Source organism: Sinohyriopsis cumingii, unplaced genomic scaffold (assembly GCF_028554795.1).
Source record: "Sinohyriopsis cumingii isolate HCF-2022 unplaced genomic scaffold, ASM2855479v2 utg000913l, whole genome shotgun sequence".
In the NCBI taxonomy this organism is placed as follows: Eukaryota; Metazoa; Mollusca; class Bivalvia; order Unionida; family Unionidae; genus Sinohyriopsis; species Sinohyriopsis cumingii.
This window is the reverse complement of record NW_028315943.1, coordinates 3,289,834-3,316,628: the sequence shown is the minus strand read 5'-3', so window position 1 is coordinate 3,316,628 and position 26,795 is coordinate 3,289,834. Positions and strand designations below refer to the sequence as shown.

At 35.0% G+C, this 26,795-nt stretch overlaps 1 protein-coding gene across 2 annotated transcripts in view; it reads left to right on the top strand.

The window, feature by feature from the left end:
* The window catches only part of LOC149773053 (DNA-directed RNA polymerase III subunit RPC2-like), an 85,483-nt gene that overhangs the window by 7,431 nt on the left and 51,257 nt on the right, over nucleotides 1–26,795 (top strand). For both annotated transcript variants that reach the window (XM_089946820.1, XM_089946821.1), the window contains exons 3-13: nucleotides 2,494–2,558; nucleotides 5,950–6,025; nucleotides 7,107–7,207; nucleotides 11,689–11,904; nucleotides 12,267–12,348; nucleotides 13,544–13,693; nucleotides 14,572–14,688; nucleotides 19,912–20,097; nucleotides 20,715–20,828; nucleotides 21,880–21,990; nucleotides 22,474–22,563. In XM_089946820.1, coding sequence (XP_089802946.1) covers nucleotides 2,494–2,558; nucleotides 5,950–6,025; nucleotides 7,107–7,207; nucleotides 11,689–11,904; nucleotides 12,267–12,348; nucleotides 13,544–13,693; nucleotides 14,572–14,688; nucleotides 19,912–20,097; nucleotides 20,715–20,828; nucleotides 21,880–21,990; nucleotides 22,474–22,563 — 1,308 coding nt within the window. The remainder of the gene's footprint in view (nucleotides 1–2,493; nucleotides 2,559–5,949; nucleotides 6,026–7,106; nucleotides 7,208–11,688; nucleotides 11,905–12,266; nucleotides 12,349–13,543; nucleotides 13,694–14,571; nucleotides 14,689–19,911; nucleotides 20,098–20,714; nucleotides 20,829–21,879; nucleotides 21,991–22,473; nucleotides 22,564–26,795) is intronic.

The following is a 26,795-nucleotide window of genomic DNA, read 5'->3' as shown; positions in this document are numbered from 1 at the left end:
TACTTCTAATTGCATGGCCATAGCTACATGGGGCTTTTACCAAAAACATCTTATCATATATGTTTTGTTTTAAAATAAAAATTATGCAAATCTAATATAAAATGTGGCCAGTATGGTGGTCGTCCTAAAATTCTTGTTATGGCTACTTGTCCTGAATGGAATTTTTATTAAACATTTACTATTAAAGGTTTTGACTTGGTTTTTTTAAGTTCTTTTTCAAGAAACTACCCACAAAATGGGCCAAAGGAGAAATAGAAACCTTATTGGGAATTTTCACACGCCACTTATCTAGCCATCAAAGTTTCAATAAAATCTTCCAGGTAGTTTGGAATGAGCTTTGAGGAAGAACTAAATTTGCCCTACACCAGTTTTTTGAAAAGTGTGCAAACAATTTCTCTAAAATATGTGCCACAGGAAAAAGTAAAACCATATTTATTGCACATCTAAACCAATGACATGTCTTACCTACAAAGTTGAAATAAAATCCTCCAAGGAGTGACAAGTGAAGAAGATATTTTTTGTCATGGATTGCTGACTGATGTGGGTTGGGATGGCTGTGTCATTAAAAAGTACCTTAGCAGATGTGGAGATAAACACCCATACATAAAACTTGGATTATTATCACAGAGTTTTGTAAGAGAACTCTTGTACATATATTTAGTAATGTTTTTCTGTTTTTAAAACAGTGACTCTTAGAGCAGTGTTTTATAAACTCTATGATTTTTATGATTTCGATTTTGATCCAATGTTTGGTGATGAGGAATTGTATCACAGAGCAAAAAGCTTGTTTTTATAATTCATAAAAATTGTTAGATGATTTTGTTTTTAGGTCTTAGAAAAACGATGTGCCAGTGGGTCCTCTGGTTCTTCTTTTGGACAAAAGGAAATCAGACAAGAAGATACTAATCTGAGTTCATCTCAGTTTAAGAATTTTTCTCTGTAGATTTTCTTTGAGAAGATATGTGATGAGAGTTGGGTGTAGGATACATTTGCATTATGTTACTTATAATTAGTTCTCTGATAAATGAAATTGTGGGATTTTGGACCAAGGAAACAAATGCATATACATACATACATACATACATACTCCTTGTTGAAGCTGTAAATTACTGTATTGTCTAGAGCTAAAATGAATATAAAGTTTCATGTTCAGATATTAAATATATTTGGGATAGGATTTAAGTATTCATTGGTGTTAATAAGGATATTAAGTCAGTCTTTTCTTTTTGGTCTGTTTTTGGTATTTATTCACTTCCCATCTCGCTAGACAAGCTGCATTGAAAGCACCTTGAACTTAGCTGACCAAATCTAATTTCAGGCATCATGAGTATTTTTTAAAAATTCAAATCATGAATCAAATAAATATTTGTCCTGTTTATCTTGAAATACAATATGACCAGAAATGTTTGTTAAGTTGGTCCATTGGTATAGGGGCAGTGACTTTTGATTTCTTGTTCAGTTAAATCCTGGAGTCTCGAGAAAATAATCCCTAGGAATTGATTTATTACAATGAAAGTCACATAAATTTTGATGAGTTGGCCAGTTAGCAGACAATTTATGCACAGGCAGTATGAAGAAAATATCTGAATTTGGGTATGTTGATACATGATATATTTGTTGACTTGGATTTTACTTCTGTTCTGTACCATGATCTGTATCCACTTGTTATATACACATTATCTCTTTATTGGCACCTGAAGGACAAAGTATAGAATGGCATTGTTGTGAGCAATGTGGCCATTCATGATGTTGACATTATGATTACCTTGTGAATGTGTGTTCAGATTTCAGGTTTGAAGTTGTTCCCATCTCAGCTAATTCAGTGTCACATAGTTTATCATTTGCTTCTCCTAAATGCTGCGAAGTATTGTTGTGGCAATCTTCGCTAGCCAAGGTTCCGATACCCCTATCTACACCTTGCCAGATTGAACAGCTATATTGATGCTTTGTCCTAGCGACATCTATTAGATTTCATGTGTTGCCTCCCTTTGTATTTAATGCCAACTAACCAATAGCTTGGCACATTGTACATCCGCCGAAATTGGTGGTTGTGATTGACCTAAAAAGGGTCCTATATAAGTTTAACATCGAAAGTATGACTATGTACCATAGGGAAGCCATTACAATCTTTACATGTGTATTTGAGTGAATTGTATTTGTACAAACATGGACAGACACAGGAAAATTGTTTATTTAGGAGTTATTGATCAGTCCATTCAAGTTGTGTGCTTCCCTTGTCTCAATCACATAGGAATAGTGTTCAAATTTGAAAAACTTAATTTTGATTGGATGCGGTGGCTTGATATGCCATGGTGTAGATGGGGTTATCGGAACCTTGGTTAGTGAAGATGTGTTTTGTCGATCCTTGATCATCGCAGTTGACTGGTGAATCCAGTTGTAGATGCCACTGTATTCATTTGTCATATGAAAGGAGAAAAATAATTTGCATGTTCACTTATTGAGTAATATGAGGTGATTTATTTTTCTTTTCAGATAAAGAATATTATGAAGGCCAATGAAAAAATCACTAGTGATGCTGATCCTAATTTCTACATGAAGTAAGTTGTGCCACATGTGCTTGATGTATAATATTGTGTGCCCATCAGTTTATTAACAATTTCATTTTTGCACAATAATCAGAATTGTTGTCTGCTATCTGCAGTTACCAAACTTTATGGATGGTCTGCAAATGGAATAATTAAGACACCAATCAGTTTTGTGTCAAAAGGTCAAAGATCAAGGTGTAAGAAAAATCTTTTTTGCACATTGAAAGTAAAAACAATGGTATATGCACTCTAACACTTGTTCTTCATCACAGATGGCCTGCCTCAAGTGGCAGAGTGGTCTAAAGCGCTCAACGTTACAGATCACTGCCATCTCACCTCTGTCTGCGTGGGTTCAAGTTGCAGGTTTGGCCAATGTGGGTATGTGAGAAAGCTTGCCAGTAGCATCTCGTGGGTCAGTGGTTCTTGCTTGGTTTTTCCCAGGTTCTTCCTCCACCATTAATACTGGCTACCATGTATAGTCTATCTTGTGCTGAAAAATGGCGTTAAATCCTGCAACAACAACAACTATCATCATAGACAGTGACCTTATGGCTTTTACTTAAGGTAAGGAAAACATTTAATTTAGGTCACAGAGGCAGGAAGAAGAAGAATGATTTCTGCACAAATATTTTAATTTTGACCATGTACCTTCACCATATTTTAGGGATGATTTACATGTATGATAATAAAGAAGTCAGTTGATTTTGGGATGAAAGATTGAAAGGTCACTATCACCAAGTATAAAAGTAAAATGTGTTTTGCAGAATAATTTTTGTTCTAGGGTAAGTTCCTTGACCAAACTTCAGGGATGTCTTGCACTTAAATGATTAAGAAGACAGTATTTCTGGCATATAAGGTCAGAGGCCATGTTAAGTTTAGATACAAAATACTGGTTCTGCACATGAAGCTTTGTTCAAGAGCACATACCTTGACCAGAGGTCAGTTCACTGACACACCATGGTCAGCAATAACTTAAGTAAAACAATGCCGTACTTGTATGTAAGTATGGGATTATTAAACATGGGACATGCACATATAATAATACTCTTGTTTTTATTTAATATGGTTTAATTTTTACATTATGATAAGTTTTCATGTGCAGCCCATGTAAATTCATCTTATTCATTTATTTGAATGTAAACTAGGCTTAATGAGCCCACCTGCATGTCATAAAAGGCATTTTGTGGCAACAAACATTTTACACTATGGTTCATTCAGTGATGATGTTCCAGCTGAGGTCCAGAGTTTAAAAGAGTGGTTTATATCAGAAATATAAGATTGTATTTTAAAGATTTGTCTCATTTTGCCTTTATTTATGTTTTGTATGCACTTTGGGGATACATAAACTTACTTGCCACTGTATAGCCAGGAGTGTGCTGATGTGCCATATTCAAGGAAATGGAGTGGAAGTTATTCAATAGATATAGTGATGGAAGAACCTCATTTATCACCCTTAAGCACACACCATTGTCCCCATTCTAAGACAATTTAATTTGTTTTTGATGTTTAATGGTACATGAACACATTAAAGGTTGTAATGTAAAATGCCGTGAAATCCACTGGCAAGATTGAAAAGCACATAAAGAAAAAAAATACCAGGATAAGAATGTCAGTGAGTTTATAGTATATTTTGCTTAAACATAAAAAACTCTTAAGAGTCACAACCAAAGGCAGCTAAGAAGCCTTCACCTTAGTTAAACTGAAAAACACCATGAAAAAATATGAGATCTTGTTTTAACAAATAAATAATTTAATTTGAAATTTTGTGGACTTGACACACCATAATCAACATTATTTGTTAGTTTCAACAGTTTTAAGAGTTTTTGAAAATTTGATTTTTATCCTTCAAAAGCCTTAAAAAGTTACAGAACTTTAAGATTACATCTCCTTATGAACCATGTGCCATCAAAAGACTTCTTCTTTTCCAATTTTGATCGATTTATTGCCCTTTTTACATCTGTTTTTAAAACCTCCACTTAATCAGATTCATGTAACCAATTTAGTTCAGGAACCATTCAGTGTGTTCTGATCCAGTGTTGTGTGTACATTGTCTCATAGCTTCGAGATGCCTTTTATGCATTTTGTCTCATTAGTTCCTTTTTTGATTTCCGACCTTTGACAATCACCTTCATATTTTCAGATGGGATGTTGCTGGTACTTGCATACCTTTAGAAGCATTCAACATATTCTGATGCATTTTTTATGTGAACTTTGTCTCATAGACATAGATGTGCCTTTTTGGGACAAAGTTTGTCTTGTCAGCTCTAATTTCATAGAGTTATAGCTCTTGACAATCAGCTTCATAGCATCATATTGGCTTTTGCTTGTACTGTTGTACTGGCACAGTTAAAGAACCATCCATCAAATTCATATGCATTTTGTATTAACATTGTCTCCTAGACTTGAACTTTTGTTTCAATTATCTTCATTTTGGACAGAGTTGTGTCCCTTGTTATTCAACTTTATCTTTTTACATAGGATGTGGTTTGTAGTCCATGAAGGAGTTAGATTTAACCCTTTACCTCAGAGTGGATTACTTTGTAGACAGTTGATTCACATAAACCAAAGTTACATAATGCAGTGTTATCAATAGAACACCTGTTACCCATTTGACCCCATACATATAGGCCTGCCTGTTTACTGTTAAGCTGTGTACTATATGTTATGTCTAATGTAAATTTTAACCATTTTACATTTTTGGTACACATCTATTACATACGGAAAGATTTAAGAGTAAAATCTGATCATTATAGCTGTATAATTATTGTTCACAAAGTGTTTATGTGCTTTAAAATCTTACAATATTTCATTCACTGTCAAGCCAGTGAAGCCACATGCCCAGCCATAGCTGCCATTTCTCATACTTGAAATTTACATGCTTTGTCTACATCTACATCACTAAATCATCTGAATTTGATAAATAATAAAAACTCATTGTTGCCTTCATCAATATCAGAGTCTTTATCTAAGTTGAAACTTTTATAGAAGTGATTCTAATTATGCAAACTCGAGAAAGTGCAAAATCCGTGGCTTCCGTTTTGGAGAGTTGAGAATATGACCCAGTTACTTAAAATAGCAGATTACAACTAAAGCTTAAACAGCTACAACGTGGTCTGATGTAAATATAGTATCTAATAGGGTTTTTTCCCTGAAGGTGGCACTCTGAAAACCAGCTAATATGGCTGATGTTTACAGGAGGTATCGAAAGGTGCTTCTATGCAAATTGGGCAGAGGCATCCAAAGTGCTTACGTGAAAATTGAGCAGAGGTGTTCAAGGGTGCTTACATGAGGCAAATGGTTAAAATGTTCCATGACATCATTTTCAGGAGTCATGGCTTCTGCAGTCAGCAGAGCCCTTTGCGATCTACAGTGACTAATGGTTCAGTTTATTTTTCTTCTTTAGATACTTGAATATCTATGTCGGAGCCCCAGATGTAGAAGAAGGGTTCAACATAACAAAGCCTGTCTCTCCACATGAGGTAGACTGTGTTTGTGTTTGAGTGTGAGAGAGAAAAATAGTTGTCTTGAATTAAAATAATTTATAAATAATAATGCAGTTTACAACTCATGCTTTGAAAAAAAAATTGTTCATCAGCAAGTATGGTAGTCATATCTTAATTTTGTTGTGCTGCATACTAGTTTTAGTCCACAGTACATATTTTGGATACAGTTTGGAGTCATTGTAGGAATAATCATAGATTTATGTGAAACTTTTCAATGAAGATCTGTTTGCTAAAAATTCATGCAACTGTAGTAAAATCTTTTGCTCAGAACATATTTAATTTATTCATATATCAACTTAATAAAGTTTTGATGAGAATCAGAAGTATTAACCTGAGAGAGATCAATCATGTCTGTATGACTGAAAATACAGATTAATTTATGAAGCGCATCAAACTGTTGGTCCAGAAGTTGTTGTTGTAGGGTTTTAATGCCATTTTTCAGCACACAATAGGCTATACATGCCAGTATTAATGGTGGAGGAAGAACCCGGGAAAACCCCGGAAAGAACCACCAACCCACAAGAAGCTACTGGCAAGCTTTCTCACATACCCACAATGGCTGAATCCGAGACTCGAACCCACGCAGACAGAGGTGAGATGGCAGTGATCCGTAATGGGGAGTGCCACTCAGGGCCCCGGTCCAGAAGTGGAAATGTTTGAAAAATCCTGATATTTCATTTGACAAAAATTGAGTCTTTATTTAAATTTTGCACATTTTAAACTTTTATTTTTTCTATTTTATATATTTTAGAAAGAACTTTAACATTTTTAAATATATGTATGTTTATATTGAGAAAAATGTATTTTCCTATAAATTTTAAAAAAAACTGTCGAGTTTTCAGTTGAGTCAACTTTATGCGAGCAGGTTAGGTAACCTTTGTTGGCACTATATAGACGGGCTTTTGCTGATGTGCCATTAGAGTGTGTGTGTGTGTATATATCAGATGGTAGTAGACTGTTATTTCTTTTGAGATGTTCCTCAGAAGTTGTAGGGATATTGCCAAGGTGCTAGTTTCACCACCTGTTTCTGTCATTCTGAATACTTGTATGGTTTCAGTGTCGCTTGAGGGACATGACCTACTCTGCACCAATCACTGTAGATATTGAGTACACAAGGGGAAATCAGAGGATTGTCAGGAACAACCTCCCTATTGGAAGGTATGAAATTAATAGAGAAGAAAATAATTATGTACTGAATTTGTTAAAATGAGATTTGCAGCCAAGGTTAATTACAGGTGAGATTTGTTGTCTAAAATGGAACCCAGACGCATTTTAATGTCAAGTTTGTCAGAAGTTATGTAAATATCAATGATTATTTTAGAACAATGTAGTAATTGTTTTTAAATGACAAAAAAACATATTTTTTTCTCCCAACACATAAAGTTTCAAAAATGTAATTCAGTGTTTTATAATAAAAAAAATAATGAAAGAAAAGTTAACTTGGGTAATGAATGTTAGTCATATTTCAGGCTACCATTTTATTAATAATTATAGGTTACTGCATTTGTATGGGAAAATATGAGCAAGTTTTTTGGATGGAATACTGCATGACCTTGGGAGAGCAGTATATCCTTCCGACAAAACAAGTTCATATTTTCCCATACAAATGCAGTAACCTTTTTATTATATTCTCATTTTCTTATTTTACCCAAGGCTTAATTATATAAATAAAATACACTACAAGAAACATTGTAAATGAATGTATGCCTTATTCCAAACTAAATAATAATAATAATGAGGACTTTGTATAGCGCCTAATCTTTAGAAGCTCTAAGCGCTTTACAACATTAGACAACACCTAGAAGATAAGAAACATAATAATATTATTACAAAAACAAACAACACAAAATTAGAAAAACATTTAAAAAAAATAAAAAACATGCTGAGAATATTTCAGGTAGGAAACATTATTAGGTCTTTAAGTTTGTTCTTGCAGTCGAAATAAGTGAGTTTTGAGAGCCCTCTTGAATGTGATCACTGTGTCTTTGCGTCTAAGTTCTGTGGGCAATTCATTCCGTGTTGCTGGGCCCTGGTATGCAAAAGAACGCTGTCCATATGACTTTGTTTTCATAGTGGGAATAATGAGTATACGATTGTCAGAAGAGGAGCATAAGTATCTTGCTGGTGTGTACACATGGGTGAGGTCAGATATGTATGTTGGACTAGAGTCTGACAGTAAAATGTAGCACAGAGAACAAATTTTGTATTTGATTCGGGATTGAATGGATAGCCAGTGTAGGGTGCAGAGCAGTGGGGAGGTGTGCTGTGATTGTGGTACTCTAAGTATGATCCGAGCAGCTGTGTTTTGAACTTTTTGAAGTTTCTGGAGTAGATATTGAGATGAACCAGACAGAATTGAGTTACAGTAGTCCAGTCTTGAAAGTACTAATGAACACACAAATGTTTTAGTGGCATCAATTGAAAGATATTTGCGAATTGAACTGATGCGTCTCAGTTCAAAATATGCAGCCTTGCATATGTTCATGACATGTTGGTGCAATGTGAGAGTACAGTCCAGAGTAACACCTAGGTTTCATACTGATTGTGTGAATTTAATGTTGGCGTTGCGGATATTTATTGTTTGAGGTAAAGGATGTGAATTAGAAAGTCTTTGTGTTGTGATCAGAAGTGCATATTCATCATTACACAACAGCAACATTATTACTGGGCAGATAACTCCGCCCAGACAAATATGAACTTTGTCATTTGCTCTACATAACTTTCGTAAGAAAATGGCATGTGTAGTTAAAATTGAAATTTGGATTCATATTGTGAATGAATGTGCATTACAACAACCTTTCCATTTGATCTGGAATGAATAGATTGTTTTTTTTTTCTTCTTTTGATTCTACAAAGTTTTGTGATTATGTTCTGGATTTGTATGTGACAATTCCACATGAAATACATGGGATTGAAGAAGCAAGGGAGAATCGTGTTGACATCTGCAAATGTGTTTCTGTCATTGAATGTTTGAAATCGTAATGTGGGGAAAATATGAAGTCTTTCAATTGCAATTATCAAAAAGATGCTATGGAATTTAATGCTTATTTCAGTTTGAGTTCAGTATGACATGGCTCATGTAATTCGGATTTGCAGAATTAAGAAAGTACATTTTGAGGAAATTCAGGATGTAAAACTGTAAGTATATTGTTTTAGCCAATCTTATCACCAACTAAAGAAGACAGTATATGACTTGTCACTTGTATGTTATTTGTAATGACCTTTTCTTGCATCAGTTGTATACTGTAGCTAGCCTAAATCCGAAACATTGTATCAACGCGGAATGTGCCAAAGCAGCTGGTATGTGGCAGTCCACGAAACATCTGTTTTAGTTCATTCAGAAACAAATTTAAACAACCACAATGTAAAGCACCTCTTACGCGAGTGTACATGATTTGTTTACAAATCAAAAGTGATGGCGTAAGCGTCCATTGTTTGTTTACAATAGAAAGTAGTTCCTTTATGCACATGAATGCTATATGTGTATTGGTACATGGGTTCAGTATTGGGTAATACTGCACAATTCTGACAATGTAAAGTTAACTGGGGGAAAAATGAGCATGTAATAATGACAAATTATTCAGGTCTTTTGTGCATGGTAATGAATAAAAACATTACCTGCCTAGTTAAATTTTATTTAGTAACCACTAAGTCATATGTGAAGCAAACATTTGCCTTGTGTTACTATCATTTACCATAAAAAACAAAATAAATGTAACAGATCATTGTCATTGAATAAAAATCCAATTGATAATAGATAAAATAGGATGATTTTCAACATAGGTGATGAAATAAACAAAATTATTTTGGTCGTGGTTTGGAGAGTAGATAAGTCTAAATAATATTAACAGAAACTGATCTGTGCATTAGCAGTTTTTCCAAACTGATTTCTGATTTAGCTGTTTTCACAAACTGATTCCTGATTTAGCAGTTGCCACAAACTGATTCCTGATTTAGCAGTTGCACAAACTGATTCCTGATTTAGCAGTTGCACAAACTGATCCCTGTGTTAGTTGAGAGCATTGTCATTGAATAAAAACAAAATGTGTTAGCGGTTCTCACAACTGAACCTAGTGTTGGCGGTTTTCATTAACTGATCCGTGTGTTAATCAGTTATCATAAGCTGATCCCTGTGTTAACGATTATCATTGTAATAAAGGTTGACTGGATATTCTTGTATTATTATTATTTACAGTTTTCTCAGTAGATAAGCATTACAGTTGAAAGTGCTATTTTGTGTATTATCATTGTCAGTAAATAGTAAAGCATGATTCTCCCAATTTCAAAAATCACTTCTCAAGGTAATTTCCAATAAATAGCAAGCTGTTCCTGCACAATTACAAAGCAATGTTAGTTTTTCAGTCTTATCATTCAAGAAATAACTACTTTGTACCAAAAAAAGTGCATCAGTAAAAATAATGTTCAAAAGTTACAAGGTCTTAACAAATAATTTGGCACAAAAATTGTAGTGCCCAAAAACGAAGAATAAGTGCAGTATTAATATGACAGGGTTGTAATTTAAAAAATCTCTTGCTCATAAAAAGATTTGATGTAGGCATGCAAGGTTCAGATATTTGAAATGAATCACTTTAATTTGCTGTTCCCCAGGTATGCTTCTCCATACCTATAATTATGTGCCTCCCTCGTGTGTTTTTTTACATATTGCATAGTACCTGATAAATATATGCAACTTTATTGATGATTGACTGCAAGATAACCACAAAATCGTCAAAACTGAGAAACCATATTTATCAGCATCCAGTTTTAATGATGTATTTCCTGCTATTAATGCAATGTAAATCTAAATGTAACTGACCAATTATAAAGCTTTTACACATTGAGCTAGGGCTCACATGTTTCCGATGTCTTATGTCCCCCAAATCTTGATCTGGTATGCCCTCCTTGGCACTCTTCATCAGAAATAAATAAATCAAAATATGTGTCAACATCCTTTTTTTTAAATCAGATATCCACATGTGTCTCACATGGCTCAAGCAATGTCCAAAGTTACAAAAGTTGATAAAACAACATTCCAGAGTTTTGCAAGGGTCAGCCATATTGCAATGTAATGTGTTTGATGGTCATTAGTGTCATGTATATTTTATGTTAAAGTCACCCCTACAGCAAGGAAGATTTAATTTATTTTGAGTTTGACAACAGAATTTAAATTTATCAATTTGAATTGACAGTATATTTTGTGTACTACAGCATTTCCTATATTATCAAATTTTGTGGATGTCACGCTTATGACAACCCCCAATTTGTAAAAAAAATGTTGATTGTGAGTGTATATAATGTATGTATGCATGTATGTGTGTGTGTGTATATATAAGATTTATATATATATATTCCTCATTTAACTAGCATCTGTTATGTATCATTGATATAAACAGGAATGTTTTTAAAAAAACTTAAAATTTTAAATGACTTTGGAATTAAGTTTTTACTGATTTGGATTTTAATTGTTGTAAAAAGATTGTTTGTTAGTGACTTCTTATTTCTTTATTTTCTAATTGTCTTGATTAACTTTACTGTTGAAGCAAATGAAACAAAACATGCTAAAGAAATGTTGGAAAAGGTATATTGATTTTATGTACTGGCATATAATTTGACAAACGTGTGTGATTCTTTACTTCCAGAATGCCTATAATGCTGAGGAGTTCTAACTGTGTTTTGACTGGGAAAACCCCAGCAGAGATGGCAAAGTTAAATGAGTGTCCAATGGACCCAGGAGGATACTTTATTGTAAAAGGGGTGGAGAAAGTCATTCTTGTCCAGGAGCAGTTGTCCAAAAACAGAATGATTGTAGATGTTGATGCTGGCCGAAAAGGCTCAGTTGTTTGTTCTGTAGCCAGGTAGACCCATAGTTACCAGCACAAGTTAACTTTCCATGTACACATACACACACGCACAAAAATAATACATTTGTTATAATTTGATGTATCAGCTAAATATTTATTGTTGAAAGTTCGGAAATTGCCTTCTGTTGATTTGTATTTTTCAAAACATTATTGCCATAACATTCAGTAACCATTAAACGGTTCATATAATTTTTACTTAAGTGGAATTTTTAATAAAAATATTTTTCATTGTGTAGTACATGATACGGTTTATTTATCTACTCATTAAGTCAAATATTACAATTCCAATGACTAATTAGGTGCAATATTACTTTCATATTTGTGATATAGACTTAAAAATTTCATTTGTTTTTCAGTTCTACCCATGAAAGAAAGAGTAAAACAGATGTACATGTTAAAAATGAAAAGTATTACCTGAAACACAACACCTTCTCGGAGGTGAGTTAGATAAATTAAGATAGTGAACTATTATGTTAAATAAGCATGGATGGAAAACTCTCATTTTTAGTGCAATATTGCTGAATGAACTGTGTAATGTTATTTCTGTTTTTTATTTTTGCACTGATAAAAGTAAGATTAAATTAGAAGCAAGAAGTTTGAAAGAATTTTAGTTTAATTCACTTTTCCACTTAATATATTTTAGCTCCAGATCTTAAAGGCCTTCATATAAACATACAAAAAACATTAACTGGTAGTCATTTTTAAATCACCTCTGTAAAGTAGAGATCTGTTTTACTACTCGAGGCATCAGTGTCAGCATCTGCATATAGAACAGTACATACATATATATATATGTATAACCTTGCTCCATTTCAACCATTCTTTCAACATAGATCCTATGCTAAAGTTTTGAGGTATTTCATAGCAACTTCTTGCTGGGGCCAACCATCTATATATTGCACAGATTTGTGTTTGGTTCAGGTTTTTGGTACACTGTATATACACTATTAAACCTGGACTCATGAAAGTTGGTGAGGCAGTGCATCTTGACTTTACTACAACCTGATCACAGAGGTTGTGACTATGACCCACATTACATGCTTCACTGACTCTGACTTAAAATTTTGTTTAATGTTTATTTCTCAAGCTTAGTTCATACTGAATCATCAGAATATCAGATTGTATGCATCTCTATCAGTTGTTGTTGTTATTGTAGGGTTTAACACCATTTTTCAGCACACGATAGGCTATATATGGCGGTCAGTATTAATGGTGGAGGAAGAACCCGAGAAAATGTCTATTAGTACCACATACTTTCAAATAAAGGTTACTGTTTCCTGGCTCAAAATTTTATGTTAAGTAGATCTAGGTTACGGTTGATATTTTTTACCTGGTATTGATGAGAGAATGAATCGTTTTCCCAAGCCAGCATGTCTGGTCCAACTGCAGAGTGCATAGACCCAGATTTGCTATCACATATTGCACTGGCAGATAAGTCTCTATAGATTTTTAGAAGTATTAGGTAGAACAGTCATCATAGACTTTATCTGCCAGTGCAATGGCAGATCAGGGTTTATGTTGTTTGCAGTTGGACTTGACTTATAAGTGAGTATATATGGTATTTGGTTTGATGGCGGACAATCATTAGTTCTAGGATTATTGTACAGCTAATGAGGATAATTTTATATTATAGGATATACCTGTAGCTATCATCTTTAAAGCCATGGGAATTGAATGTGAACAAGAGATTGTACAGATGATAGGCAGTGAAGAGGAGGTCTTCTCAGCAGTTGCCCCTTGTTTGGAAGAGTGTCACAAGGCTCAGGTCTTCTCCCAGCTACAGGTGAGTCTTGTGGTCAGTTGTCTACAGTTACAAATTGGACATATTGCAGGTGGTCTCACAGCTACATACGAGTAATATTGTCTGGTGTTCTGCCAAGATTATGCTCACAAGTTGTGTAAAGTGTTCTCCTCGTTACAGAAGAGACATGGTAGCTGTTCACAGCCACATATAAGTCATATTGTTGTGTCTTTTTTAATAACAGGTGTGAAATGTTAGGTGATCTCAGTTACAAGTGAAATGTATCATGTTTTCTCACAGTTACAGGTGGGGCATATTGTCAGTTGTTTTTCCATTTACAAGCAATATAGACTTTAGTTACATATAATCACAATATCAAAAGTATGTGTAGGTCATCCTAGCTCTAGTTTCTTGTCTAGATGAATATCAGAAAGATGGGTATTGCCACAACTAATTGTCAGGTGCACTCCAAATTCATTATTTTAAATCAAGATTGAAACCTGTTTCCTGTAAGTGAAAATATGTATCATATGTACTTTCTTATAAATCAATTCCAGCTGCAAACAAAACAGACCCTGATCTGCCACCTCCTAATGCATCAGCATATAAGGATCTATTTTGTTTGTTCTACTGATTAGTCCTAACAAACTGCATATACCCAAATCTGCCAATGCATTTTGTGATGGCAGATCTGGGTCTGTGCAGTTGTATTTGACTTATAAGTGAGTGCATATGGTAGTTTACTTGAACCTTATTCAGAATCCTGTATTGAAATTCTAACTTATTAACATAAGTAAAATTAAGAAATATATGCCTTCTGTCATGTTCACCTTTGTATTAATATTTTGGATATGCATTGAAAAATGTTATGAAGAAAATGATCTAGTTTGACATATACATATGAATACATACCTTTGCAGGCTTTGAAATACATCGGGAACAGAGTGCGACAGAGAACCATGTGGGGTAGATCAAGGAAAACCAAAGTCGATGAAGCCAGAGATGTTCTTCATGGTGTAGTCCTTGCCCATGTTCCTGTGAGTATCAAGTTCATATTGAAGTTGCCTTAGAACCTTTTACCTTATTCACCTGTGTATTTATTACACACACACACACACACACACACACACACATAACTGAAATACATTCACATAAGGCACTTGCAGATCAGGCTTATCCATATGGTTAGTCAACAATGTGAACAGTTTATATTACTCCAGGCTTTTTTGGTCATAAAAATTTAAAAAGTGTTGTGAGTAATATAGGTTACTCCAGTCCTCTCCATCATAATTCATTACTCCACGTTGTGAGTAAGATGTTATTACCGGTCTATCCATGACAAAACTTTACTCAAAATTGTGAGTAATTTGGGTTACTCAAGACCTCTGCATCATAATTCTTCACTCACATTTCCAAGCCTTTCCATGACAAAACTTTGCCAAAGATTTTGAGTAATATGTGTTATTCTAGTCCTCCATGACAAAACTTGACTCAGCATTGTGAGAAATGTGGCATACTCCAGGTCTTTCCATCATAAAACATTCCTCAACAATGTGAGTAATATATATTATTCCAGACCTCTCCATCATAAAACTTTATTCAGCATTGTATTATGTGTTACTCTCCTTCATGAAACATTTTGAATATAGCATGTCGATATGGTCATGCAGGCACATTAACTCCTTTAAAATTGAACATTAATTGTTGTACTCAAAGTCATGCAGGCACACTGACTCCTTTCAAATTTAACATTAATTTTAACATTAATTGTTGTACTAAAAGTCATGCAGGCACATTGACTCCTTTCAAATTTAACATTAATTATTGTACTAAAAGGTAATACTAGTATAGTTTAAACAATGTCTATTCAATCCTGATTATTGAATTCTTTTCACAATAACTGTCATCAAGAAACTTCCAGATGAAATTTTATTATTATTATGGACATTTGCAATGGCAGCTTTCATTGTGACATCACAGTGCATTTCATTCAGTCTGTTTTGTACTGGATCATCCAAAAATGTCCGCATACTTTAACATTGAGATTTGCTGTATATCTTTATTAGGGCTTGTAAATAATGACCTTCCAAGAAATATGGATGTTGAAAGATCAATATAAAGTGAATAATCACCATTTTAAGGTATTTGTAATCAAATTCTAAAACAACAACAACCGTTACTGAAATAGTCGGTACTGAACACATCAAGAAATCCTTGAAATCAAAGGGTTGCCTTGAAAAGACCTTGAATTTCAAAAAAGGTTTCTTTTTCTTTTCAAAAGTGCTTGACTTTTGTTTTTTAAAAAATAATTTCTTCAGGGCCTCTTTGAATTTTTATAAGAACTGAGTAATTTATTAAGGCTCAATAGTGACGCATTTGAGCTTTGAACAAAATAAATGTCCATGATAAATTATATCATTTCAAAGAGTATTTTGCCTTTGGTTTTTTTTCACACTGTAGTACCTAACCAGTTTATTGTTGCAAGATTTCAGCCTTTGAACAAGATTCCTTATATAGATATGAGAATTTATGGATAACTCTAGACTTCAGGAATTCCTAGACTTTTTGGTGGGTTGTATGAAGTTTATATTTTCCTTCGATTCAATTTTCTGATTACATTAATGTTATGAATATAAACCCTATTACCTCACAAATCCAGCCTTCCCAAAAGAAGAAACTTTCTGTTATGTCTATAGCATTATAGAAAAAGGCAATAATTCTTGACCATTTCCTTTCCTTGGTGCCGCCAAGTAGCACTAGTTTTCCTTGTTGGCATACATTGGATTGATTTTCTGTATATCATTTGTGTGATCCAGATGTTCTCAGAGGGGCTTTGGATCTTATTTTGCTAACCCCCTCCCTTTTCATCCTCCACATTCGTCAGACTCTCTGAAGGGCACGCTTTTACAGTAAGAGATTAGAATTCTCATTGAGAAGGAGCCAGTGAATCCACAATCTCCAGGGACTACTCCAGGCTTTTTCTAGTGAGGAAGACCAATGGCAAACTCAGGTTGGTCATTAACTAAATCAACCAATCAGTTTTTACTTTCACCAAATTCAAAATGGAGATCGCAAGATTAGTCTACATCTCCATCTGTCCAAACAAATTTGCTTTCAGTCTTGTTTGGATGGGTGCATATTTTCTTGTTCCCATATATTTGTCTGGACTGAAATCCTTTGGTTAGCATACCAAGGGACTTGTTACAAGTTATAACCTTTCCCTTTTCATTTTTAACATTAGCCATTGGACCCTTATGAAACTAATCAACTGTGTTGTTTCCCTGTTTGTTCACCCTCATCTACTTCGATGTTGGCATACTTGGTTGACATCCTCAAGAAACATGGTAAATTGATTCTTGGCAAGGGAAAGAATGATCTAATATCCCTTGTAAATCATGTCAGTTCTCTGATCAAATGTGAAAAATCAGAGCATTGCGCATCCCAGCAGTTTATCCATCAGGGTATGGAATTTCTCACCCACCTTTACCTGGTATGTCTTCCTCACCTTCAGGTAGTCCAAATTATCATGGAGTTTCTGCAACTCATTGGATTGCTCAATGCATCAATGGATCTCATCCTGCTGGTTGACTTCTGCATGTGTCCTTTGTAGATGGACTTGCTGTCTCAGTGGTGCCCCTTTTTAATGCTGCTCAATTACAGAATCAGTGTAACAAGTGAAATAGTATCATTCCTGGATCAGTAGTGCAGCTAAGGTTGGTTCACAGCAGGAATTCCTCTGGAACAGCCCCAAGCATACATGACTGTGTGCACAGATGCAAATATCTGTAATTGAGGAGCTCATCTGTTGCCTTTCTTGGACACTTTCAGTGACCATTAGGATCCAGAGGATGCTGGTCTCCACATCCAACTCTTGGAGATGACAGCTGTCATCAAGACCTTTCATTCTCGGAGAGACTATCTTCGAGGCAAGGTCATGTTTATCATATCAGACAACTCAGTAGCAATTGGTACTAAATCACACCTACTGTATATTCTGGTCTGCCAGTTCCATCGTTAGTGTACACATCACAGCACTGGCATCCAGATCAGACATATTCCCTGCAGACTCGGTGTCTTGGCCAATCCTTTGTCCAGTAATGGCCAAATCTTCCATGCAGAATGCAGATTTGCCTGCAGTAGGGGGCATAAGATGATCAATCATTTTGTGACCAGGTGGAATCACAAACTTCCCACCTATATCTTTTTAGTATTACTAGATTCTGAGGCTTGGGCTATCAGTACCCTTTCTGTCAATTTGGAGGGTTTGTAGGCCCTTTCCTACCCCCCCCCCCCCCCGAGAAAAGATTGAGGTGCCAGAAGTGAAAAATGATTCTCATTGCTCCTCTCCACTGGTACAAGTCCTGTATCAGTGATGCCCTAGATCTATTGATAGATCTAAACAGGAAGATCCCAGAGCCAGGTTGAATCTTCTCAAGTAGCCATAAACCCGTGTATTCCATCCTTGCCTGGACCAACTTCTCCCTATGTCTGGCTCTTGTCAGAAGATCCCTGCAGCAAAAACAGTTTAACCCTTCAGTCATGGAAAGAATTGCATGAGCATGTATGCGCTTCATTCTTGGGGCATATGAGGGAAAGTGGTATGTCTGAGGAACTGCCGCACAGTCCTTAATCTTACAAGTAGCTGACATTTTTTGGGGGCTGTTCAAGGAGAAAAAGTTGTCCCCAATTACTCTTAAGGGCTACTGCTCTATGAAATCAGACACTTTTCATCATCATGGCAGGGAGGATCATGGTCATAATAAAGACCTTTCAGACTTGATGGCCAAGTTTCCCAAGTGGAATCTTTCCTGAGTTCTGACTTGCCTGAAATCACACAAGTTAAAGCCCTTAGCCAGAACCTTGCTGAAGCTCCTTTATTACACAGCCTGTTTCATGACAGCATTAACCTCATGCTGGGTCAGTGAGTTACATGCCCTCTCTGTTGACCCAGCTATCTTCAGTTTCAATCAGATGGCTTGGCAGACCTCATGACACAACACAGTTTTATCCCAGGAATAGGTTGCCATTGATGGTTGATCAGATTTCATGATATGACCTCTTTTTCTTGTATTGACACATCCCAAGAGGTGCTGAATCAGGCTCTAGTACATGCTCTCAAGCTTTATCTGAAACAAACTGGGAGCTTGAAAGTGTCTTTTTCTTCCAGTATAACCTTGGAAAGAGGATAAAAACCCTCAAGCCCTCTCATCATGGTTGGAGTGGATAATACATACAGTATACTCTGACATATCACCAGAACGGAACCACCTGATGAAAATTTCTGCTGATTGAGGCAGTCATCTGTCACCCATAATCAACCTTCACGAATTTTTACCTATTGGTTTTTTTGTTCCACAGCAACACATTCCGGATGTGGTAGACCCAGTCTCAGATGTACAGCTGAATACCACCCAGTCTAAGATGTACAGGTGTTAACCAGACTCTGTTGACATCAGCACAACCTCAGGACATGAACCCTATGCAGTTCTTGCTGGATTGCCCTGAAATAGTATTTCATTTATTTCTTCTCCCAGACATCTCCAGTTGTACTCCTCACAAGTTAGAAAGTGATTTATTCTTAGTATGAGGAATTCAGACTTCCCTCGAAGGTTACCCAAGGTATATGAAGGATGCTCAAATTCCCTCCTATTACCTATTCTCCTAATGTTAATATGATCGGAGAATTTAATCAAAGGAGAAAGCAAATTTTTTAATAAATTGTTTCCCTTAGAATACTTACCTGATTATACTACTTTAATACCTTCCCATTCTCCATGGAATACAAGCAGGATGTTTGCATTCCAGAAGGAATTGGAAGGTATTAAATTTAAAATGTTCCACTCAGCTTGAAACTGGTGACCTGTGCCACCAGGTGGTGGCAAATGGAGGTAAAGAGTTATTGTCCTTCAAAGGCCTGGATTTGGGAAGTAGTGGTGCTTATATTCCAAATGTTAATATGATCTATTAAGTATTCTAGGAGAAACATAATTTATAGAAACAATTTGCTTTCTCCACTGAAATAGTTTACTGTTAATTTATTATAAATTTTAAATTTATAGAGTTAGCTGCATGGAAAATATTAACAATGGTTAATTTGGAAAGTTTTCACATATGCTGTTAGTTCCTGTGCTTGATATTTTATATATTTTAGTGGTAGTACTAACTAGTGACTTCATTTTTTTTTTTAAAAATCGAATTTCCATACAGAACTTATTTGCATGTACATGATTATAAATGACTATAAATTCCCTGCATGTCAGGTTGTAGAATGGAATTTCAAGGTCAAAGCTGCATACTTGGCACTTATGGTTAGAAGGGTCATCTTGGCACAGCATGACAAGGTCAAGGCTGATGACAGGGATTACTATGGCAACAAGAGATTGGAGTTGGCAGGACAGTTGCTATCCTTGTTATTTGAAGATTTATTCAAGAAGTTCAATTCAGAGGTAATTTGCTTTTAACCGTTTAATTTTTGTTACGAAATTTCAGAACATTTACTTCATATATTTTAGTAGTCTTATGATTCATTTGTACAGCATTTAAATCATGTTTAATAAACATTAAAAACATTAGGTCTAGTCCAGTAAAATAGACTTGGGACCCTTCAAAAGCATCTTTAACGTGGAATAGTTACCCATAGATGCAATTTAGAATTTCGTATAGTTTTCATACGAGTGATTGGAAAAAAGGGCCTTCCCTTGGTACCTAGTATGTCTAAATGGAACGTGCCTTGTAAAGAGATTTCACTTTTCTGCACACAAAAATTTAATCATATTTTAAATGGTGCAAGTAAATTATATTTTTTAGGGTGAGACATGTAGATTTGTTTTGCATACTGAATAATTAACAATGAAATATTTTTGTGCAAATGTTATAACTTCTTAAATCTCGATAGTTTAAAATGATGCTCACAGTTTGGTTATTATTTCTTTAGAGTCACAGATTCTATATGGAAAATATGTTGAGAAAGGGGCTCATTTTTATTAAGAGAGTAGGTTTCATGACCAGGTGTTGTTAACAAGAAAATTTAAAAGAGAATTTGTGGTTTTTATCTTCTTTGTAGTTAAAGAGAATAGCAGATATGACTATTCCAAAGCCTAGAGCAGCCCAGTTTGATATTGTGAAACATATGAGACAGGATCAGATTACTAACGGACTTGTCAATGCTATTTCTACAGTAAGTTCCTAATTATAATATAGCTACAGAATGGTAAACATCTTCAATGTTTATGTGACTGTTTATGTTTTCAGTCCTGCCTTGAAGATTTAAATTTCTTCGTCACATTCTAGATCAAAACCGGGGCAGGTGATAGAAAATTTTACTTGATCAGGAATATTGACAACTTTCTCTGGGTTGCCAAACAATGGATATTTCCATTACTGTTTGGAATCAGTTCTGCTACACATTTTCATACATGCAGATCTTATGAAAATGGGACTGCAGGTGATATGTGCTCTTCAACCCTGTTGATGATTGAAGGTGTTAATATGTGTCACCTCTGCATAGATGCATTTTTTTATCAGGTCATGGACATGAGCAAACTTATGCAAGTAAGCGGTAACATTAACTCTTATCTTGTTCAATGACAGCTTGCAGTAGGCAGAATTCAGTAGAATGCATTATTGTCAACTTTATCTGTAACTCTCTCATACTGAACATAAAAATATTCTGGATAGTGATTTTGTTCATTTTAATTTTGCATTGACTTGACTTAGAGGTGTGTCATAATGTGTGACATGTCACAGAAATGGCACAATAAGGGAGTAAGTCTAGGTGAAAGGGAGATTAACCTTTCTGAATGAGAGATGAACTGTGGAAATTTGCAAATTAGCATCAAACTGATGTCACGTTTCTTCTACTGACGTGTTCTTTATATAATAATAAAAATAATAATAATCATGATAATAATTATTATTATTATTATTATTATTATTATTATTATTATTATTATTATTATATAACAAGACTTAATGATATGTTATAGCATTTGTGTATGTATGGCACATCACACTGGAAGGTGCTATAATAGAGTTGACATATTATTAGAGGACTCTCTCAGTAGATTAAGAACTTATCATGATTCAGTTGTTAATGTGCATGAAAGTAAGCACACATTTTTTTATTAACAGGTACTCCATCATTTATAATTATTATTATCATCCTCATGCTTGAACATTCTCAAAGTTATAGCACAGAATTCCAGTAAAGTCAGGTGACTTTTTTCCAGGGCAACTGGTCAATCAAGAGATTCAAGATGGACAGGGCAGGTGTAACTCAGGTGCTATCCAGGCTGTCTTATATCTCGGCACTTGGAATGATGACCAGAATTTCAAGTCAGGTCAGAACTAGAGAACTTGATTATGTGTATAAATTTCTGCAGTATGAAATTTTTACACTAAGCCTGTTTCATTTGTTCAAGTTTGCAGTGTTGTGTCAATTGCTATCAATATCTGTAGTGTTGAATGTTCATGGAATTTGACAAAGGTCTCTATACACATTTTCTTTTGTTAAGTACTGCATGTAATTAATAGAGATGTAGGGAGCTGAAACGTTATCAAAATTGTAAGTTGATGTATATGTAGTTTCCAGATATATGGTTATAAGTGCAAAAATCTCTCAGCTAACTGCACTAATAAAAAGATGCTCAGCGATTCAGTAAATCTTTTTATGTAATGAAAACAATTTCATAATTCAGTTAGATTTATCAGTTTTTGATAAAGATTTGGTGCTGAGAGGAGATTTAGTGATGGGAAGATCATTTTTATATAACTGCATTTTTAGAATCCTTCAGGTATTCTTACACATTTCAATGTCTTTTTAGTTTGAAAAAACCAGAAAAGTCAGTGGTCCCAGATCCCTGCAGCCCTCTCAGTGGGGAATGTTGTGTCCTTCGGATACTCCAGAAGGGGAGGTAATTATCACTCAATATTCTTCTGCCATCAACCATGATAGCAGAGACTATTTTATTTAGATTGTGAATTTTCACTTAGTAGATACAGGTTGGTACCATTACACTATAATTTGCTGCTACACTATAAGGAAAAGTGTTAAGATTATAAAAATCAGTACTTAATGAAATTCAGCAACAAGAAACTGATTGCAAGATTGTTGCATAAGGGCTGTTCCAGTAAAACATATATCCCCCCCGGGGACGGCACTTCAAAAAAACTTCTGTAGGAGGTTGTGTTTCGAACTATTTTGATTCTGACAGTGGAAGGTTGGTTAGGAAAATCACTTCTGTTGTGGGTTGTGCTAACAAAATGAGAAATCGCTGGTGGGGTTGTCAGAAAGAAGAAGAAGAAAAAAACGAATATATATTTAAAATTGCATCTACCCCCTCCTAGCGGTCTAGCGTGAATAAAACATTGGGTCAGAAAATGATGCCACTACACGTGAGTGCACGTAATTTGTACGAATTTGTGTACTTTTAAAGCAGTGATACGCATTCAGCAAATTGCGTCAACACCGCGGATATAAAAAAATGTGCTTTGCGCAGTATGCAATTTTTATGAAACTTTTAACTTTAACTTTAAAAGTGCATTTCGCGACGTAATTTGCACTGCTGCAGCTGTCTCACAGCGCTTGATGCAACATCCAGATATGTGGATACTTCGGTTCGACATGAATGGCTGTTAAACTAAATTTGATTAGTTCATTGTCCCTGGAACAAGCGTTTTATGGAGTTTTAGCCTTACTTTCATCGTGGAAGTTTTACAAATGTGTGTTTCCAATAAGGGCCACACAGGAAACCAAAATGGTTGAATCACAACATGGTTTGTCTTCAGATTTTTTCGTTGGCAAATACTGGCTGGTGATAGCTATGATGACAATGAATTTCATGTATATCAGTCTGTTGGACATTGGAAAATGTCACTGGAAATAACCAGTGTGTGATTTTTAGCCTAAAATTAATGTTGAGTGCGAGTCCGATGTACGTGTTGGATGGATAATATGCCAGTTATATTTATTAAATATACCCATGTCTAAACAAGCAGACTATGGGAACGTTGGACTTAAAACCCTAATACAGCATTATGGAAAAGAAAAATCTGGCATAAGAGACAGCAAAACACTGATTCAAGGAAGTGAATCTTTGGCAGGGTTCATGTTAGTGAAAACTGACAGAGGTCTCGGAAATGCTTATAATCACGCGTATTTGGATGCCAATTTTTTTTATTTAGGTGGGCAGTAAAATTCAAAGACTTGCCAGTCCTGCTTTAGTCACCTGCATATTGGGAAAATGTGTTGATCAGTTAGCTGTGATGATATTTACAATGACAGAATTTAGTGGTTGAAAGCCCCCCCCCCGTCGTCACCATTATAAGAGTACATCAAAAGAACATGCTGCAATAGCTAAGTGACAAGATCAAAGGCTTTGACTGGCAGCTGGGTGGTTTACAGTGCTTGAATTCAGAGGCAGAAATACCCAGAGATGTACATGTGGTCATTTATAACAGAACATCAAATAAACAGCTTTAGCTTTCATTCTTGTGTTCATTTCCGAGTGTAACGGAATAAGCAGTGCACATGACCTCGGAATCATGACATGTTGAGACATAGACTTGAATGAGTATTTTGGGGTTCAACGGCAAACTGACAAAGATTGTGAGATTCAGGAGAGGGCTAAAATTGCTAGAACTGATAGTTTGAAAGGGACATTAGCCAAGTGTAAGAAAGTGTGTGATGCCTAGCTTAGTGCTTTGAATAAGACCTTCCTTGGATCGAAAAAATTCAGACTCACTCTGATGGACAAGCAAGAGCTATGTCAGTGTTTTAAAGAAAGTAGAAATTAAACTCTATGGCAACCAATAGTTTTTATAATTGACATAGTTTTCTGAGAGGGGACTGCAACTTTTCCTGATAAGACTCATATTTTTACCAAAATGGGAGCCATGGACTCTTAGTTTTAAAATCCTAAAGAGACCTCTGGTTCAGAACGTTTCTTTCTGGGACAGAGATATCCAAGAGAGAATACCCATGGGGCCATACATGTCAGATGTTGAAAATTGCACAACCATAAAGAACAGTAACTTATTCAAGCTAGTTATGCATATTCGTTTCAGACAGCAGGTAATGAAAGGAGTTCACAGCACAGAATAATATTTGTACACCGAGGAGGAGGATCATATTAAATTCAGAAACAATTAACAGATTAATGCTGATAGGGAACATCAGAGAATCCCCATACAACATAATTAAGTGTGTGTAGATCTCAAGTTGGCAGAACCACTGAGCAACTAAAGAAGAGAAAGACAAACTTTTGTATCATGCAGATGTATGACCAAATGACGTACATGCTCTCTATGTGCAAAAATTAAATGACATTAAACATAAGAGACTGAATGATCTGTGTAAACTCAAAGCAAGATGGATACAAATTTGTCCTATTTGTATTCGGTTCTTCCTATGTATATTTTGATTATGGTGGTATTTTCTGCAGACCTTTTGGCATTTAGTTCCAAGACATCATTTGGTATTTGTATTGCAAAATGGATAACTAAAAATGTCTATTATCTAGTACAATACATTTTTAAGGAGTATCATTAACTGATGATGAAGTTGATGAAAAAATACTTGATGTCATTCTGATATATGGATTCTTTACTACACTACTAATCTGTTCATCCTGATTCTTTTTCTTTTTTTACCATCTCCTTTAGTCTTACTGGTACCAGTGCTTTTAATAAAATTGTTAACTTCTATTTTCTTTCAATCTAAATATTTGTAATGATGTGTTATTGTCAAAAGATAAAATGTGCTTATTGTTGTAAAATCTAAAACTATTAATTAGCAAGGGACTAAGTAAAAAGTGGACAGAAATTATTGCCATATTACAGTGCTGTTAGAAACAACAGAATAGTTGTACAAGATGTATTTTGCCACAAAGTTGTAGAACTAGCGCTCATATTATCACCACATATTCTACTTAAATAATTATATCATTATTTCTGTATATTCCTATCAGTATTTTCCCAGTGGTAGTAATTTTCTGATCTGATGTTCATTTCTTGTGCAATTTTTACACATCAACAATTCTCACCATATCATTAAAAAACAATGTAATCTGCACCAAAATTGAGTTGTTTGAGAAGAAATTAATTTTTTTAACCCATAAATTACTGAAGCTATGAGTTCTTGCATTAAAGTCTCACATTAAATAACATTTGTAGTAGCCACGATAGTAGTTTAGGATGCAAATGTACCAATTTCACCTTTGGTATATCCAAATCTTGAATGTGATGGAGGAACATAGCTCCAAAATAAACACATCAATTTTAGAACCTGTTCATTGACTATGAATCAAGTATCTGAGTCCAACTGAATTGCTAGAAATTTTTGAATTCTTTTGACAACATCATAATTAGCTGTCAAATATGGAGTAAGCCTATAGTCTTTATGCCATCCCAACCAAGACCCCACCACAACCACGTGACCATGCCCAATGACATCACAGTAATAATCGCTATACAACTAGAGATGACATCTCTTCGAGAATTTTGATTTCAGTAGAGCTGTAACAGAGTGGAACTGTAAGAAAGAGTGAGATATATTTAAGTGTTAGGGAGATATTTACCAATGGCTATTCCAACCACCACCACTTCCTCATTGGAGTTCACACACACACAAAACTTAGAGTACATCCTGAAATCCTGGCAGCATCCCTGCAGAAGAGATAACTTGACTATTCAATTTTATTGGTCTCTGGTTATCCCATGGTATTTCTGTTACTTGAACATTATCTTACAGTGTGTCCATTCAGCATGGTCGAAAAAGGCTTACAACCATTGAGAGTTGTTCAAGGACTCACATTACTACAGATGTGAAAGAATGAGAACCATACTATAAATCAGTGAAGATAAAATAGAGTATATATGTGTTTGGCTGTCCCTGATTGGTTGATAATGAAAGTAAGTTTTAGTAAAAACAATTCTTTTGAGAGCTTGTCCTACTTGTAACTGAAAAAAGTGAGGGACATTGTTTTATTAACATAATTTCCATCCCTTTACAGACCCGAGTTTGGACGACTCATTACTGAAATTAGCAGCTGACTCTCTGGTGCAGTATTGAAAACACACATTTCAAATTTGTATAGATCCAGAAAATGGTGCAACTGTTATGTTTTTTTTTTCTTCACAAAAGCTG